Here is a 16,043-nt window from a genome sequence, read left to right on the forward strand (position 1 = left end):
ACACCTACATACAGTAGATGTTTTAATTTAAACAAAAAGCTTTTCTAAAAGTGTTTAACAACTTTAGCATGAAGAGCAATTTATTCTTCTTTTTTTATGAAAACACTAAAGGGCATTTTCCGACGAAAATAGCCCAAAAAGGTATTTCATAAAATTTAAGGAGGGCAAACACCGCCCCACCCTCATCTGAAGCCCCTGAACTAAACTCCCATCCGTGTGCATGATCCACTATAGTAAACGAGTCAACAAATCTAAACCAGTATCGAGTGTCACACAATATGTTTAACCTTAATAATAGATGAAGACGAATGCACATATTTCAAATAGTTATTTATTTTTTCTAGTATAAATAATGTGAATAGAAATAAATTTTTCTTATATATATGCATACAACAACAATTTCTAAACAATGTATGTTCTTGTCAATAAGTAAATGTGTTCGTCAGTATTTGATTTTTGATCTGTCAATACTGCCCCAACCAAGGCACCAAGGAACCAGACTCCTGACTCCAGCTTATCGAACCTGTAATAATAAACATTAGTCACTTTATTCTTCAAAGTTATTAATTTTTGAATATTAAAAAAAATGAATAATAATCTATAAATATAGAACGACCCTGCTAAATAGTAACCGAAACTCCTGAATAACAAATTGTTGATAACACTAGATGCAACGAAAGAAAAGAATTTTTAAGCTGTTTCCAAGTTCATAAAGCCTATTTGATTTAATGCTAACCATTAAAAGTTACGAGCTTGAATGAAAATCCCACTAACATACCACGTAAACATTTAATATATAGAGATGATATTTTAGTTGTGTTAGGTTAGGTATTTATGTAATACGTTCTGTGCGCCCCCTTCTTTGTTGTGATTTTCATATTTTTTCTTTTACTAAAGTATTTTATTTTCATCCTATTTTTTTATATTTCATTAGCATTAATATAACTTCACTTCTCGTGTGTGTATCATATAGTACACAGGAACCCGCTGAATTGCAAGAAAAAAATCTCCCTCCCTGCATTTTCAAGAACTGGTCCATTGGTATGTTTATTTTAACCGACGAATAATAAAGGACCTCAATGAAAAAAGGAACACTTTGGGAAATTTTATTTGTTTCAAATAAAAACCGCATATGAAGTTTGAGTCAAGCTCTATATGCTTTTGACTCTATTGGCTCAAAGATGAACCTTTTCTTACACATTCCATTAGTTTTTATTTTAGCAATATATTTGATTTACACTTACTTAATGATATCATATACATTCATTATAGACTTAACTATTTGATCAGGATGGAAGGAATAATTAGTCAAACCTAATAAAAATCATCACGGGTAAAAATCAACAAAAAAGCATGAATTATGCGATAAGGAATAGATCAAACAGTTCGGAGTAGCGAACAGTAAGCAAGGAGTAACAAGGCTGAATAGTAACCAAAACTCTAAAATTGGAAATTATGTACCAATAGATTTGGCTAAATAATTGGCTCAAAAAATTTGCTGGACTTTCAAGAAATAATACACTTTAAAAGTTACGGATTTCTTTTTATCAAAATTACAATATCAGATTCAGCTTTCAGAAAACTGTACTGAAGTTATGTTTCAAGCGTCTATTAACAGTTAAATTTTGTATTTGTTGCCAGGACAAAGGTCACTGATCAGTGTTCATTTGTTTGTTTTTCTCAAGAGTAATCGTATAGAACCGATGGTGATTGAACATGAGGAGAGGGCTCTTTCAAACGGACATGAAAAGTTCTTCTGTCCTCTTGTGAACAAAAAGATTATAGAGTGTAAATACCCCCTCTCCAGCGTCATTTCCCCCCAAAATCGTCTGATTAAAATTTCGACACTAATATTTTGTTCAACATAGTTAAAAGATCCAATAGCCATACTTAGGGGTAACATGACCGCTCAGTTCCTGGGGAGAGGGGTGGAAGCTCCGATTTTTTTTTTATTGCATACGTACAGTATAGTATTTGTTATTGGGAAGTATAAAGATATTTTTCATACTAAAATTAAAAAAAAAATTAGTACTAAAAAACGTAAGAGAGAAAGATTGAGGAGAGGCTAACCTCCCTAAACTGCAGAATAATCTCTGTTCATCTTAAGATTTAATTCTGCTCCCTAATTTCAATCGAAAGAAAAACTTATTTTTTCAAATTCAGTTTCAACTTAGTTAAATTCGACTACATATGCAAATTTTTTAATGGGGAAATAAGTATTCATTTAAACAAATCGGGGGAATAAGCTTTGAAACTAATAATTTCTATATAAATTAATTTAAATACATGAATAAAATAAATCTTTTACCTTCTGGAGAAGATGAAGAAGGGCCAAAAAAGCCACTTTCGGTAGAAACTACTGATTCCTGTCTTGCCAATGATTCTTCTGAATGGATGTTTTGATGATTTTTGTTGTCCCATATTTCTGCTATATCCATATCCCATTTCAGAGTCATTAGTTTGAGATTATCTCTGGTTTTTGTCAGATCCTCTTTCATTTGCTCAATCTCTTCAGACAGATCACGCAAAGCCTTTATACCATAATCGGCACACATCTCACCTAATTTCCGCCGCTCATATTCATATTGAAATTCAAAATTGCGCCTTTCTAAAAGGTGATGGGCCCAACCATATTTTTATTAATGGTTTTAAGGTCTGATTTTAATATTTTATTCTGTTCGTCCAGTCTGACTAACTCTTCTTTGAACACTATACTAAGAGCTTTAAACGCTGATAACTCTTGGTTTAAAGTGACGATCTCCGGTGATTTTGAAAATGGTATTTTACTCCCTTTTAGGACCAGTTTCTCCTTTAGGTCTTCAAGCTCTTCTCTTAGGTCTGACCGGTTTAATTTAAGCTGATCTATTTCCACTTTCAGCTTCTGTTGCTTTGCTGATGAATTTCTTAATGTATCTGATAATTTCCTTTTTTCGCTTTTCAGTTTTTGATACCTTTGGAATAATTTTCGAAAACTGTGTTCTGTTTTGTCAACTCCTCTTCTTTTCTTTCTGTCAATTTCTTCACTTTTCTCTTTTATTATGTTGTGGATTTTTGTCAGTCCATTCTCTGTCTCCTGAAACAAAGAAAATATGTATACAAGTGATACCCTTAAATAGAAAAATAAACATTCAAAATAGTGTTATTAATGCAACAAGATTGAATTATTTATTCCTTGCCTCTCCTTCAAGCAAAGTTAAAGGCTAATAATATAGCTAGAATAGTTTTTTTTATACCTGGTGTGAGAGGGTGCACACTCTTCAAATGATCAGTACATCGAAGAGTCATATTTATGCTGTTGTTTATTCTGCAACACACTTAGGCATAGTTTTACCGCACTGTTTTCCTTCTTCTTCTTTTTCAAATGATCAATATCCCTCGTAAAAGACTATTTCTATTCATTTTTGTTCTATCAATTTCTATTTGTTTCTAATGTTGCATCCTCAGCCAATCCTCGTGCGTACATCATCACTTTTCGCGAAAAAATAACTCCAAAACTTTACATTTTCCTTAGATATTCTGATACATAGAGTCACCACAAAAAAAATTCTTTTGATTTGCTAAATTTTTATCTAAGCATATATTTTAGATTTTTGGTTACTTTTAAAATGGGTATAGGCGCTACCTCCACCCTGGGAAATTCACCAATGGAACATTCGCGCTAGATTTCCCGTGGGTAATTCTGGATGCTCATTAGAAGGGAAATTAAAAGTATGATGTCATGAAGGAGTTGTAAGTATTTAATGCATTAATATTAATTTATTTAAATCTCAGAGGCACTTCATTTGGAAAGGGTGGTTGCATAAACTTGCCTGCGGGGCATGAACTGTAAGTTTTTCAAGTTGCCTGTTGTTAAGATATAGTGAAAAGTGATTAGAGGGAAATAAGCCACCCCCAACGCTGTTTTTTTTTTTCAAACGCATGCAACCAGAATTTTGATACAGTCCTTCTTTTCAAAAAGGGTATCATATTGAGTACCATGCATCCGAGTTTGACAACCCCACTCCAGCCTGCGGGGCAAGGACTGTAAGTTATGCAAGTTGCCTGTTGTTAAGACATAGCTCCCTAAGGGATGATAGCCCCACTTATGACCCAGTGGCATATAAGGTTGCTATGGAAAGGGTGTTCACATAAAATTCTGAGGGAACTCAAAAGATTGGACATTCGAAGTTCTAGTGCCCTTTTTAACAGTCGAAAGTAATTGGAGGGGAACCATCCTCCATTGCCCATCATTTCTCCAAAGACCTTCAATCAAAATTATCGGATAGCAATTTTATTTAGCATAGTTGAAAGATCCATCGATTACATCTTTTAGGATAATACCCCTCAGCCCTCAGGGCAAGGGTTGCTAGTTATGTCCCAGGAGCATAAAAGGTTCTTATAAAAAGGATGACCCTGTAAACTTCAGAGGAGGCTCATTGGACTAGAAATCAGAAGTTACAGTGCCCTTTTTAATAGTCGAAGTTTGATTGGAAGGTAACCAGCCTCCCACGCCCATCATCACATCCAATCAAACTTTTATTTTTCATTTAAAAAAATCTATGCCAATAAAGAAACCGAGCAGAAATTAATTCGATGAGCAGTTTTCCAAAAAAAAAAAATTCCAAGAAAAGTAAAAAGCTCCATTAGAAAAAAAATGAGCAGAATTAAACTCAAATTAACTTCCAAGCGTAAAACTACGACAAATAACCATCAATAAGTAACTGAAACTAAAAATGAAGAGAAATCATTGGCAGATAAGAAACCGAGCAGAAATTAATTCGATGAGCAGTTTTCCAAAAAGTTCCAAGAAAAGTAGAAAGCTCCATTGGAACAAAAAATGAGCAGAATTAAACTCAAATTAACTTCCAAGCGTAAAACTACGACAAATAACCATCAATAAGTAACTGAAACTAAAAATGAAGAGAAATCATTGGCAGCATAATAGCGTTGCCTAAGTGAAGAGCGGTGTGGGGACAATGTGTTCTTTACTATTATTTTTTGCTTTCGTTAGACCACAATATTTATTTTTAGAAGCAGTTGTCGTGGAGGATTCAAAAGAGGCAAAATTCAATTCGAAATTTAAAGGTCTAGTACCCTTTCGAAAAGTTATAAATGATTTTAGCACAATCAGCCCCCCTTCCCTCCAGTACCCCAAACACATCTAATCAAAATTTTAAGATAGCCATATTATCCTTTTTTCTTAAAAAATGCAAATGTCAATTGTTTATCAAATCCTTAACCAATTTTGGATCTACAAACCTTAAAAAAAATTAATTTTATATAATTCAATTATAAAATAGGGATATAATGAAAAATATCCTTCACTTGATATAACAGGACAATTTTTTTTTTTTTTTTAAAGATAATAGTTCAGTTTGTTATTTATTATTTAAAACAAAGGCACAAGTCATTTATTAGTACAAGCATACAAGAAGTTAAGATAACGTTTAAAAACTAGTAATCATGTTTATTTAAACCCACTGAAATCAGTCTGCGTAAAGGGTAATTAAAAATTCATACAAACGTTTTCTTTTCTACTCAAAATAAAAATAAATTTTCTTTTCTAAGCTGTTTCAAGCTACGAGGAAAAATTGAAATTGATAACAGGCTAATCATCCGTTTGGAATTCAATTGTAAATTTGTAAGGATCTCTTGTCTTTTCAAAGCACAGTTCATTTGTAATATTAATTATTGTGGCTGAACACCATACAAGAGCAAGTTCTTCCTTCAGTTGAATATACTTGTGACAAGAGTCAACATACTCATGATCAGAGGCGTTAGCAGACAAGAGTGAGAGGCTCTTACATTTTTAGAACTACCTTTTTTTGTATTTTGATAGAAAAAAAGAATACGGTACAATTACTTTTGTAAATTATGTCGTTTTAAAATTAAAAATTAATTTTAATTTTATTTTAAAATTCATTTTAAAATTAATAAAACCTCTCTTTAGCTCCCCTTGCAGAATCATGAATTCAACAAGAGTTGTCATATACAAAAATGAGAACGCGTAAATATATATCAAATCAGGACGACTTGTGTTACACTTCCACAAATTAGGGGATGGAAGAGTTTCGATACCGATTTGTCGAAATCGCTTACCCACCTTACCCAGTGAAGGAGCAATAACAGTCAGCATTGTTGAGGACTGGGGAAAATTGGCTTTGAGAGACGAATATATTTATCAAACAGTTCGTGGTAACGAACTGTAGTAAGGAGCGACCCAGCTAAATAGTAACCAAAACTCAAAAGAATAAATTTCGATACCAATAGCTACATCAAAAGAATCGCATTTTAATGCTGATTTTAAATATATAAGTCTCATCAAATTTAGTCTTACCCATCAAAAGTTACGAGCCTGAGAAAATTTGCCTTATATTGAAAATAGGAAGAAACACCCCCTAAAACACATAGAATCTTAACGAAAATCACACCATCAGATTCAGCGTATCAGAGAACCCTATTGTAGGAGTTTCAATTTCCTATCTACAAAAATGTAGAATTTTGTATTTTTTTTCCAGAAGGCAGATCACGGATACGTGTTCATTTGTTGTTTTTTTTTCCAGGGGTGATCGTATCGATCCAGTGGTCCTAGGATCTTGCGAGAGGGCTCATTCTAACGGAAATGAAAAGTTCTAGTGCCCTTTTTAAATGACCAAAAAATTAGAGGGCACCTAGGCCCCCTCCCACGCTGATTATTTTCCTAATGTCAACGGATCAAAATTCTGAGATAGCCATTTTATTCAGCGTAGCCGAAAAACTTTATAACTATGTCTTTGGGGACGACTTACTCCCCCACAGTCCCCGTGGGAGGGGCTACAAGTTACAAACTTTGACCAGTGCTTACATATAGTAATGCTTATCGGGAAGTGTACGGACGTTTCAGGGGTTTTTTGGTTGGGGGAGGCGTTGACAAGAGGGGGATATGTTGGTCGAACTTTCCATCGAGGAATTTGTCATAGGGGATTAAAATTTCCATGAAGGGAGCTCAAGATTTTCTAGCATTATTTGAGAAAAAAAAACTATGAAAAAATAAATATGAAAAGTTTTTTCCAACTGGAAGTAAGGAGCAGCATTAAAACTTAAAACGAACAGAAATTATTACTCATATGAGGGGCTCACCTCCTCCTAATACCTTGCTCTTTACGCTAAAGTATTGTTAGTGATTTCAACTATTTATTCTACGGCTTTTGTGATTCAGGGGCCATTCTTAATGAATTGGGAAAAAATTTAATCTTTAGTGTAAAGAGCGAGGTACTGACGAAGGGGTGAACCCCTCACATATGTAATAAAAACATGAGACCAAAAAACCAAAAAATCGCAGGGCAACTAGGCTTCCTCGACCGTTCCTTTTTTTCTCAAAATCATTCTTCAAAAGTATGAGAAAGCCATTTAGCCAAAAAAAAAAAAAAAATAAACTCGCGAATTTTTTGTTAATTATTTTTGTGCGGAGAGCCAAAATCAAAACATACATTGATTCAAAAACGTTCAGAAATTAATTTTTAAAAAACAAGTTTTTTTAGCTGAAAGTAAGGAGCGACATTAAAACTTAAATCGAACAGAAATTACTCCGTATATGAAATTATTTGTCCCCTCCAAAATCCCTCGCTCTTTGCGCTAAAGTTTTGAATTGTTTTAAAAAGTAGAATTGTGGCAAAGAGTCAAACTTTAGCGCAAAGAGCGAGGGATTGCAGAGGGGACAACCCATTTCATATACGGAGTAATTTCTGTTCGTTTTAAGTTTTAATGTCACTCCTTACTTTAAGCTAAAAAAATTAGTTTTTTTTTATTTAATTTCTGAACGTTTTTAAATTAATGCATGTTTGGTTTTGGCTCTCCGCACATAAATTATTAAAATGAAATTTGTATATTAATTCTTTTTTTTTGCTAAAAGGCTTTCTCTTAGTTTTGATCAGACGATTTTGAGAAATAAAGGGTGGAGAAGGAGGTCTAGTTACCCTCCAATTTTTCGGTTACTTAAAAAGGCAACTAAAATATACGTATCTTAAGAATTAACTTACGTAACAAACTTTCATGATCTTATATTTTTATTATGTATACGAGGGGGTTTGTACCCTCGTCAATACCTCGCTCTTTACACTAAATCGTAAGTTTTGTCCCAATTCTTTAAGAATGACCCCTGAATCAGAAAGGCCGTTGAATAAATAGTTGAAATTACTAAAAATACTTAAGCATAAAGAGCGAGGTATTCATCTCCTCCTAAATACCTCGCTCTTTATGCTAAAGTATTTTTAGAACCCCTCATATGCGTAATAATCTCTGTTCGTTTTAAGTTTCAATGCTACTCCTTCCTTTCATTTGAAAAAAGTTTTCATGTTTATTTTTCATTGTTTTCTTATAGTAATGCTAGAAAATCCTGCGCCCTTTTCATTGAATTTTTCTTCCCCCATGACAGATTCCTCCAAGGAGAGATCCTCCAACATAACCCCCTCCCCTCAGCCACATCCCCAAATAAAATAAAATCCCCCTGAAAACGTCTGTACACTTCCCAATAACCATTACTATATGTAAACCCTGGTCAAAGTTTGTAACTTGCAGCCCCTCCCCCAGGGATTGTGGGGGAGTAATTCGTCCCCAAAGACATAGTTATTATGGTTTTTGACTATGCTGAACAAAATGGCTATCTCAAAATTTTTATCCTTTGACTTTGGGAAAAAATGAGCGTGGGAGGGGGCCTAGATGCCCTCCAATTTTTTCGGTCACTTAAAAAGGGCACTAGAACTTTTCATTTCTGTTATAATGAACCCTCTTCCGACATTCTAGGACAACTTGGTCAATACGATTACCCCTACAAAAACAAACAAAAAAAGCAAAAAACAAAAACAAACAAACACGCACCCGTGATTTGTCTTCTGGCAAAAAATGCAAAATTCCACATTTTTGTAGATAGGAGCTTGAAACTTCTACAGTAGGGTTCTCTGATACATTGAATCTGATGGTGTCAGTTTCGTTAAGATTCTACAACTTTTAGGGGGTGTTTCCCCCTATTTTCTTAAATAAGGCAAATTAGGATCCCAAGGGAGAATGGCTTATTTTCTGAGATGTGGGAAATTGGCGTGGGAGATCAACACCTTATAAACCAAGCAAAGAAATTGATCTTAGTATCAAAATTCCAATTTTAGAGTTTCGGTTACTATTTAGGCGGGTCTCTCCTTACTTTCAATTCATTACCACGTACTGCTTGATAATTAAAACTAGTAAAGTAAATTCCTTTTTTCATTGAGGTATTTTAAAATTGTACCTCGGATAAAAAAACCATACATTTGCACCAGTTTATGAAAATGCAGGGAAGGGGATTTTTTCTGCAACTCAACGGGTATTTCTGTATTATACGGTATACACTCGCTAAGCGAAAATGGGTTACTCCTAATTAAATATGCAAAAATTTTATGAAAATACAACTGAAGCAAAATCATGATAACAACAACAAAGAATTATGGAGGAGGGGATGCAAAGAACACATTACATCAAATACCTAACTTAAGACAACCAGAATACCATCTCTACATATTAAATATTTATGTAGTAAGTTAGTGGGATAGCATAGATATCCCACTAACATATGGGTTAACAATTCATCTATTGTTAAGATTAAACATATTGTGTGACTATGTACACTAATTTGAAGTTTAATTCAGGGGCTTCAAATACAGGGCGGGGCAGTGTTTGTTCTACTTAGATTTTATGAGATACCTTTTCGGAGCGTGTTCATCAGATTTCGTCTTTTATTATTTTCATTGAAAAATAATGAAACAACAAAGAATAAATTGCTCACTTTTAGTTTTTTCGACTAAACGTTAGGAGCAATATTAAAACTCGAAACAGACATCAGCTATTCTATATATGAAGGTGATGTTTTCTGCTCAATAACTTACACTTTTAGAATTTTTTTATTTAGATTAAACATCTTCTGTGTTTCAGGATTCACTCTTCAGGACATGGGACAAACAGTCAAACTTTACTTAAAAGAAAAGGTATTGAGGAGGAGTTAGCCCCTTTACATACATTACAATTTCTGTTTGTCAAGAAAACTTTATTTTTATTTCATTTTTTATCGTTTAATACAAATCATTTCCGTAAATCAGGCTTCACTTTAAAGAAAAAATTGCTCCCAAGACAGTAATTTTCTTCGTGGAAAGTTCTTCCCAGGTAAGAAAAATATCCTCTCACATAAAATTCCGTTCAAAGGGATTAGTTTTGCTACTACTCTAATTCACTGTACCAGTATGCATATTGCTTATTTTAACATAAAATACTTACAGATTTATCAACTCACAAAAATCTAGCAGAGGGGAAGATTTTTATTATTGAAAATCTGGAAAAAGCTTGCCTACTTTTCAAATGCAGGGGGAGATGTAATTAACTCCTTGGGGGCCAATAGACTTAAATTTACACCATATATATATATATATATATATATATATATATATATATATATATATATATATATATATATATATATATATATATATATATATATATATATGTATATATATTTAACTAAGTAAAACTTGCGAATATACAACATTCTTCGCTGTCCCATTGTCTGTGCACATAAATAGATTGTCAGGTTTACCGACTCTTGAATATGCAACATATAATTGTCCATGGGAAAAACGATCTGTATTCAGATACTATACTTCATTATTCTAATGATTGCCCTTGAGCTTTGTTGACGGCGATTACTAATCGAATATTCCCTGTGTCCCCGTCGTCAAATATATATCCCCTCTGTGCAAAATTTATTGAGTGAAAGAATACTTTCAAGATAAATAATCGTTTATTATCACTGATAAAGACATGAAGGAACTGTGAAGTAGCATAAATGAGAAAAAAAGTACATAATATAAAGTACATATATATATATATATATATATATATATATATATATATATATATATATATATATATATATATATATATATATATATATATATATATATATATATATATATATAAAGATCTTCAGGATTACCGATTCTTGAAAGTGCAACATATAATTGTCCATGGGAAAAACAATCCGTATTCAGATCTATAACGCATTTTTCTAATGATCGCCTTTGAGCTTTGTTGATGGCGATTACTAATCGAATATTCCCTGTGTCCCCGTCGTCAAATATATATCCCCTCTGTGCAAAATTTATTGAGTGAAAGAATACTTTCAAGATAAATAATCGTTTATTATCACTGATAAAGACATGAAGGAACTGTGGAGTAGCATAAATGAGAAAAAAAGTACATAATATATGATATTTTCAAGCAACGCCACAAGGTTACCACGAAAAACTCTAGAAGAAGAAAAACTATAATCAACAAGAACAATTAATAGACCAAGGAAATCAAAAATAGGAAAAAGTGTCACCAGAGTTTAAGCTTGTAATAAAGCTAATAAAAATTTTTAATAAAATTATTAGAAAACTAATGTGTTAGAATTTAAGCCCTTGAATATTTTTCTTAGGTTCCCTTTTTTCTCAATCAGTCAAATCTTGCTGTTTTGCTCAGGTAACTATGGCATTTTTATTTGCCTTTTGTTCTCTCTTTATATTTTCCCCAGTCAACAATTGCCTCTACCTAATTCTATCATTAGGGCTTATAATATCTTCTATGACTGGTTTTTAAAGTGGGATGCCCAAAATTTTCGTAAAAAGGACCTTGAGGGCTCTGAATTTATATCAAGATACTTGATTAACTTGCTATCAAACAGTTCGTGGTAGCGAAATGTAGGTAATGAGCGATACAGCTCAAAAGTAACCGAAACCCTAAAAAGTGGATTTTAATATCAATAAATACACCAAAAGATATGGCTTACTATGCTGATTTGAAATATTGATAAGATTTATCAAGTTTAGTGTTATCTATCGAAAATTAAGAATCCTGGAAAATTCGTATAATTTTAGAAAAGGGAGAAGAACCTTTGAAAATCTCACCATCAGTTCAGCTTTCCAGACAACCCTATTGTAGAGGGCAATCAAAGCAATTGTCCTAGAGTATCGAGAGAGAGCTCTTTTGAACTGAGATTAAAAGTTTTAGAACCCTTTTTGAATGACCAAAAAACGGAAGGCAGCAAGCCCTCCTCTAAAACCTCTTCTCCTCCCCCCAAGTGACCTGATCAAAATTTAGATAGCCATTTGGTTCAACATAGTTGATCCGTCTAGTAACTTTGCCTTTTTGGATAATATGATCTATCACAAACACTGGGGAAAGGTCTTAAAGTCATGAAAATTGCCTTTTGTGAACGTATAGTGTTTGTTATTGGAAAGAGTGCTGACATTTTGGAGAGAGGGTAAATTTTATGCTTAGGAGACTTTCCACGGAAATAATTTCCCTTGGGAGGGAAGTTTTCGGGGTGTGGATATTGCAGGGGTATTTACCAGAACTCTTATATGAAATTTTTTTTGTTAGTCTTACTTTTTCTTTGCCGACTCAATTTTACATATGGAGATGTCAAGGGAAATTCTCCAGAGGAAATTGTTTACCATAATAAACATAACACAAGAGAAAAGTGTGGAAAATGACAAATAGAAACGAAGAGGAGTTGAGAAGACTGGACGAAGTTTACGAAAATCATTCCAAAGGTATAAAAGATTGAAAAACGAAAATAAGAAATAATCAGAGGCGTTAAGAAATTCATTAGCAGAGCATCGAAAGCAGTAAGAAGAAGTAGCTCAGCTTAAATTAAACAGGTGAGAGCTCAAAGAAGAGCTTGAAAGCGTAAGAGAGAAACTGGATGCAGAAATTAATTACCTTGTCCTACGAAAAGAATAATAAAGGTGAAGATTTTGCCCCAATCGGGGATGAAATAACATCTTCAAAATCACTGGAGATCGTCACTTTAAACCAAGAGTTGTCAACGTTTTAAGCTCTTAGTATAGTGTTCAAAGAAGAGTTAGCTAGACCGGACGAACAGAATAAAAAATTAAAAACAGACTTTACAACCATTAATAACAATTATATTTGGACCCATCACCTTTTAGAAAGTCGCAATGTTGAACTTCAATATGAATATGAGCGGCGGAAATTAGGTGAGATGTATGCCGATTATGGTATAAAGACTTTGCGTGATCTGTCCGAAGAGATGGAGAAAATGAAAGAGGATCTGACAAGAACCAGACTTGATCTCAAACTAATGACTCAGAAATGGGATATGAATTTAGCAGAAATATGGGACGACAAAAATAATCAAAACATCCATTCGGAAGAATATTTGGCAAGACAGGAATCAGTAGTTTTTACCAGAAGTAGCTTTTTTGGTACTTCCTCATCTTCTTCAGAAGGTACCTGCTAAAAATAGCTTTTCGTTTAATTCAGAGTAACTTGCGAATGGAGTGATGGATCTGAATGAAAATTGAACCAAAGAGGTCTAAGACCATGACACGTATCAAGTTATGAGATAAAGACCCTAGCTCAAATTTAACAAGGGGGAGTGAGTTTTAATTCCTCCAAAATTTTACTTTTCTGTTTAATTTAGTATATCGACATTTTCATCAGGTATTTCAGCGGAAATCACATCATCAATTTCGTTAGAAGTAATTTTATTATGTAGCCATAATAGTATATGTGCGTGTGGCAATCCTCGTTTTTGCCATTCCACTGAGTACATCCAGCATCGCACTGACCCAAACACTTCAAGTTTTACTATGTAGTTTATCAGTGATTTCAACTTTTGCCGGAAGACACGGGCCGTAATGTCATGTCTATGAACCGCCGATTGTCCTTGAAGTATCAACGTTCGGAGAAATTTCGCAACGTGTATTCAATTCAGAATTTCTATCACTGATGAAGTACAATTGTTAAAATTTATGATTCTTGCCTGAGAATGGTAGAAGGGACCCTGCTCTGTGATAAATTTGCCCTTTTACTTTGAAAATAGGCATAAATTGATCTGGATATTCGATTTGGGCACCAAACGACGTCATTTGGAAACATGAGTTATATTTTCTGATCTGTGATAAAAAAAAATGCTTAGATTCTGACGTAGTTCCAGTAAGCAAAGTCTTCAATGGCTCTGGTGGTGCAGCCAATAGAGTAAGTTTAACTTTTCCTGAGGCGCAACACATTCCCATTGTTTTACCATTGAATTTCAAGGCCTTGCAATAGGGACAAGTTTTAGACATAGTCCCGATTTGAACACATCTACTATAATCATCGACTGGGCTGTACCTGAATGCCAGGCGAAAATTTTCAGGTTATTCTTGTGATTCCTCGGCACGCTTTCTTTTCCTACTATCTCTATCAGCCGCAAGCCGGTTTTCTTGCTGTTCTTGTGATTCCTCGGCACGTCTTCTTTTTTTGCTTTCTCTTTTAGCAGCAAGTCTGGTTTCGCGTTGCTCTGGTAGTTCCCCGACACGCCTTCGTTGACATAAATTGGACATTCCTAATCTAGCATTATCTCTTGAAGCCGCAAGCCTGTTTTCATGTTGCTCTTGTTATTCCTCAACACGCCTTCTTTTTTTACTTTCTCTTTCAGCAGCAAGTCTGGTTTCGCGTTGCTCTGGTAGTTCCTCGAATCGCCTTCGTTGACGTAAATTGCACATTCCTAATCTGGCCCTTTCTCTTTGAACCGCAAGCCTGGTTTTGCTTTTTGGTAACATTCTATAACATTGACCGTTGGAGAAATCTCCACATGCCAAGCTTGCTAAAGCTCAAGAATTTATAATAAACCTTAAAATTTTAAGTATCTTTTTTAAGGTTTTCAAATTACATTAATCTATTGTCAAAATATTTCGAAATATTTATGCAATTCCCAGTTTTACATTTAAACCCTCAACACAAAAATACATAAAACTTATTTTTATATATATAGAAGATATAATCTGGCGTAACAGACAAAGTGTAACAGACGTAACACACAGACAACTTATTTTTATATAAATAATAAGATATATATAAAAATAAGTTGTATGTGTTTTTCTTTTTTTCTTTTGTTTTTTAGTATTGTACTTTTTTCCTTTTTTTAGTTTTCTTTTTTTCTTTATATGTTAGTTTCTTTTCTCCTTTTTAGGTTTTCTTTTTTTCCTTTTTAGTTTTTCTTCTTTATTAGTTTTTTTTTCGGGTTTTTTGTTTTTCTCTTCTTTAGTTTTTTCTTTTGTTTTTTCTTTAGTTTTTTTTGTTTTCTTAGCTTTTTCTTTTTCTTTTTAGTTTTTTTTTTAGTTTTTACCTTTTTTTAATTTTTTTTTAGTTTTTTTCCTTTTTTAAAGTTTTCTTTTTCTTCTTTTTTTCAGTTTTTTTCTTTTTTTATTTTTAGTTTTTTAGTTATTTACCTTTTTTAGTTTTTTTCTTCTTTTTTTAGTTTTCTTTTTCTTCTTTATTTTTTAGTTTTTTCTCCTTTATTAGTTTTCCTTTTTTATTTTTTTTTATTTTTTTTCTGTTTTTAGTTTTTTTCTGTTTCTAGTTATTTTTCTTTTTTAATTTTTTTCTTTTTTTAGTTTTTCTTTTTTTAGCTTTTTTAGTTTTTTAGTTTTTTCTTCTGTTTTTTTTTTAGTTTTTTACCTTTTTTAAGTTTTACTTCTTTTATTTTTTCTTTTTATAGTTTTTTTCTTTTTTAGTTTTTCTTTCTTTTTTCTTTTAATGTATTAATTTTTTTTGCAAGCGAGCTTATTCAAAAGATCTAGTCTTTAGAAAAGAAATTCGAGAAGACTATAACTAATTTGTAAATTTTTTTGTGGTTACTTATTAATTCAAACCCTATAATTATAACTTGAAGTATCATAAGCAAGATTGTACATAATTATAAGTACCTTGTGATGGTAAAGTGGATCAGACCTTGTGTTAAATGCAAATGTACTCAGGTTCAAATCCCTCCATTGCAAGGAATAATGTTTATTTAGATTATTAATAATAAAGTATAATTTTAAAGTATAAGTATCTTAATAATAATTAATAATTTAGTTTTTCTTCTTTATTAGTTTTTTTTTCGGGTTTTTTGTTTTTCTCTTCTTTAGTTTTTTCTTTTGTTTTTTCTTTAGTTTTTTTGTTTTCTTAGCTTTTTCTTTTTCTTTTTAGTTTTTTTTTTAGTTTTTACCTTTTTTTAGTTTTTTTTTAGTTTT

General features: G+C 32.6%; 2 protein-coding genes across 2 annotated transcripts in view; one reads left to right on the forward strand and one right to left on the reverse strand.

Annotated features, from left to right (window-relative positions):
• Window positions 1-323: 323 nt before the first annotated feature.
• LOC136040229 (uncharacterized) lies at window positions 324-3,455 on the reverse strand. The gene is made up of 2 exons (XM_065724423.1): window positions 2,309-3,455; window positions 324-523 (listed from the first exon to the last, which is right to left on the reverse strand). Exons 1-2 carry the CDS (start codon window positions 2,553-2,555, stop codon window positions 465-467), a joined length of 306 nt encoding a protein of 101 aa, XP_065580495.1. The 5' UTR covers window positions 2,556-3,455; the 3' UTR covers window positions 324-464.
• Window positions 3,456-13,687: 10,232 nt separating this feature from the next.
• LOC136040002 (uncharacterized) overlaps window positions 13,688-16,043 on the forward strand; it is a 5,070-nt gene continuing 2,714 nt past the window's right edge. Inside the window, exon 1 of the mRNA XM_065724068.1 lies at window positions 13,688-13,746. Coding sequence (XP_065580140.1) covers window positions 13,688-13,746 — 59 coding nt within the window. The remainder of the gene's footprint in view (window positions 13,747-16,043) is intronic.

Source organism: Artemia franciscana, chromosome 20 (genome assembly GCF_032884065.1).
Source record: "Artemia franciscana chromosome 20, ASM3288406v1, whole genome shotgun sequence".
NCBI lineage: Eukaryota > Metazoa > Arthropoda > Branchiopoda > Anostraca > Artemiidae > Artemia > Artemia franciscana.

Excerpts from the sequence above, each read along its gene's own strand:
- LOC136040229 (XM_065724423.1), bottom strand. The coding sequence starts at position 2,555 with ATGTGTGCCGATTATGGTATAAAGGCTTTGCGTGATCTGTCTGAAGAG. Across the intron at positions 524-2,308 it reads TTCTTCATCTTCTCCAGAAG|GTTCGATAAGCTGGAGTCAG; the intron begins GTAAAAGATTTA and ends TTATTATTACAG.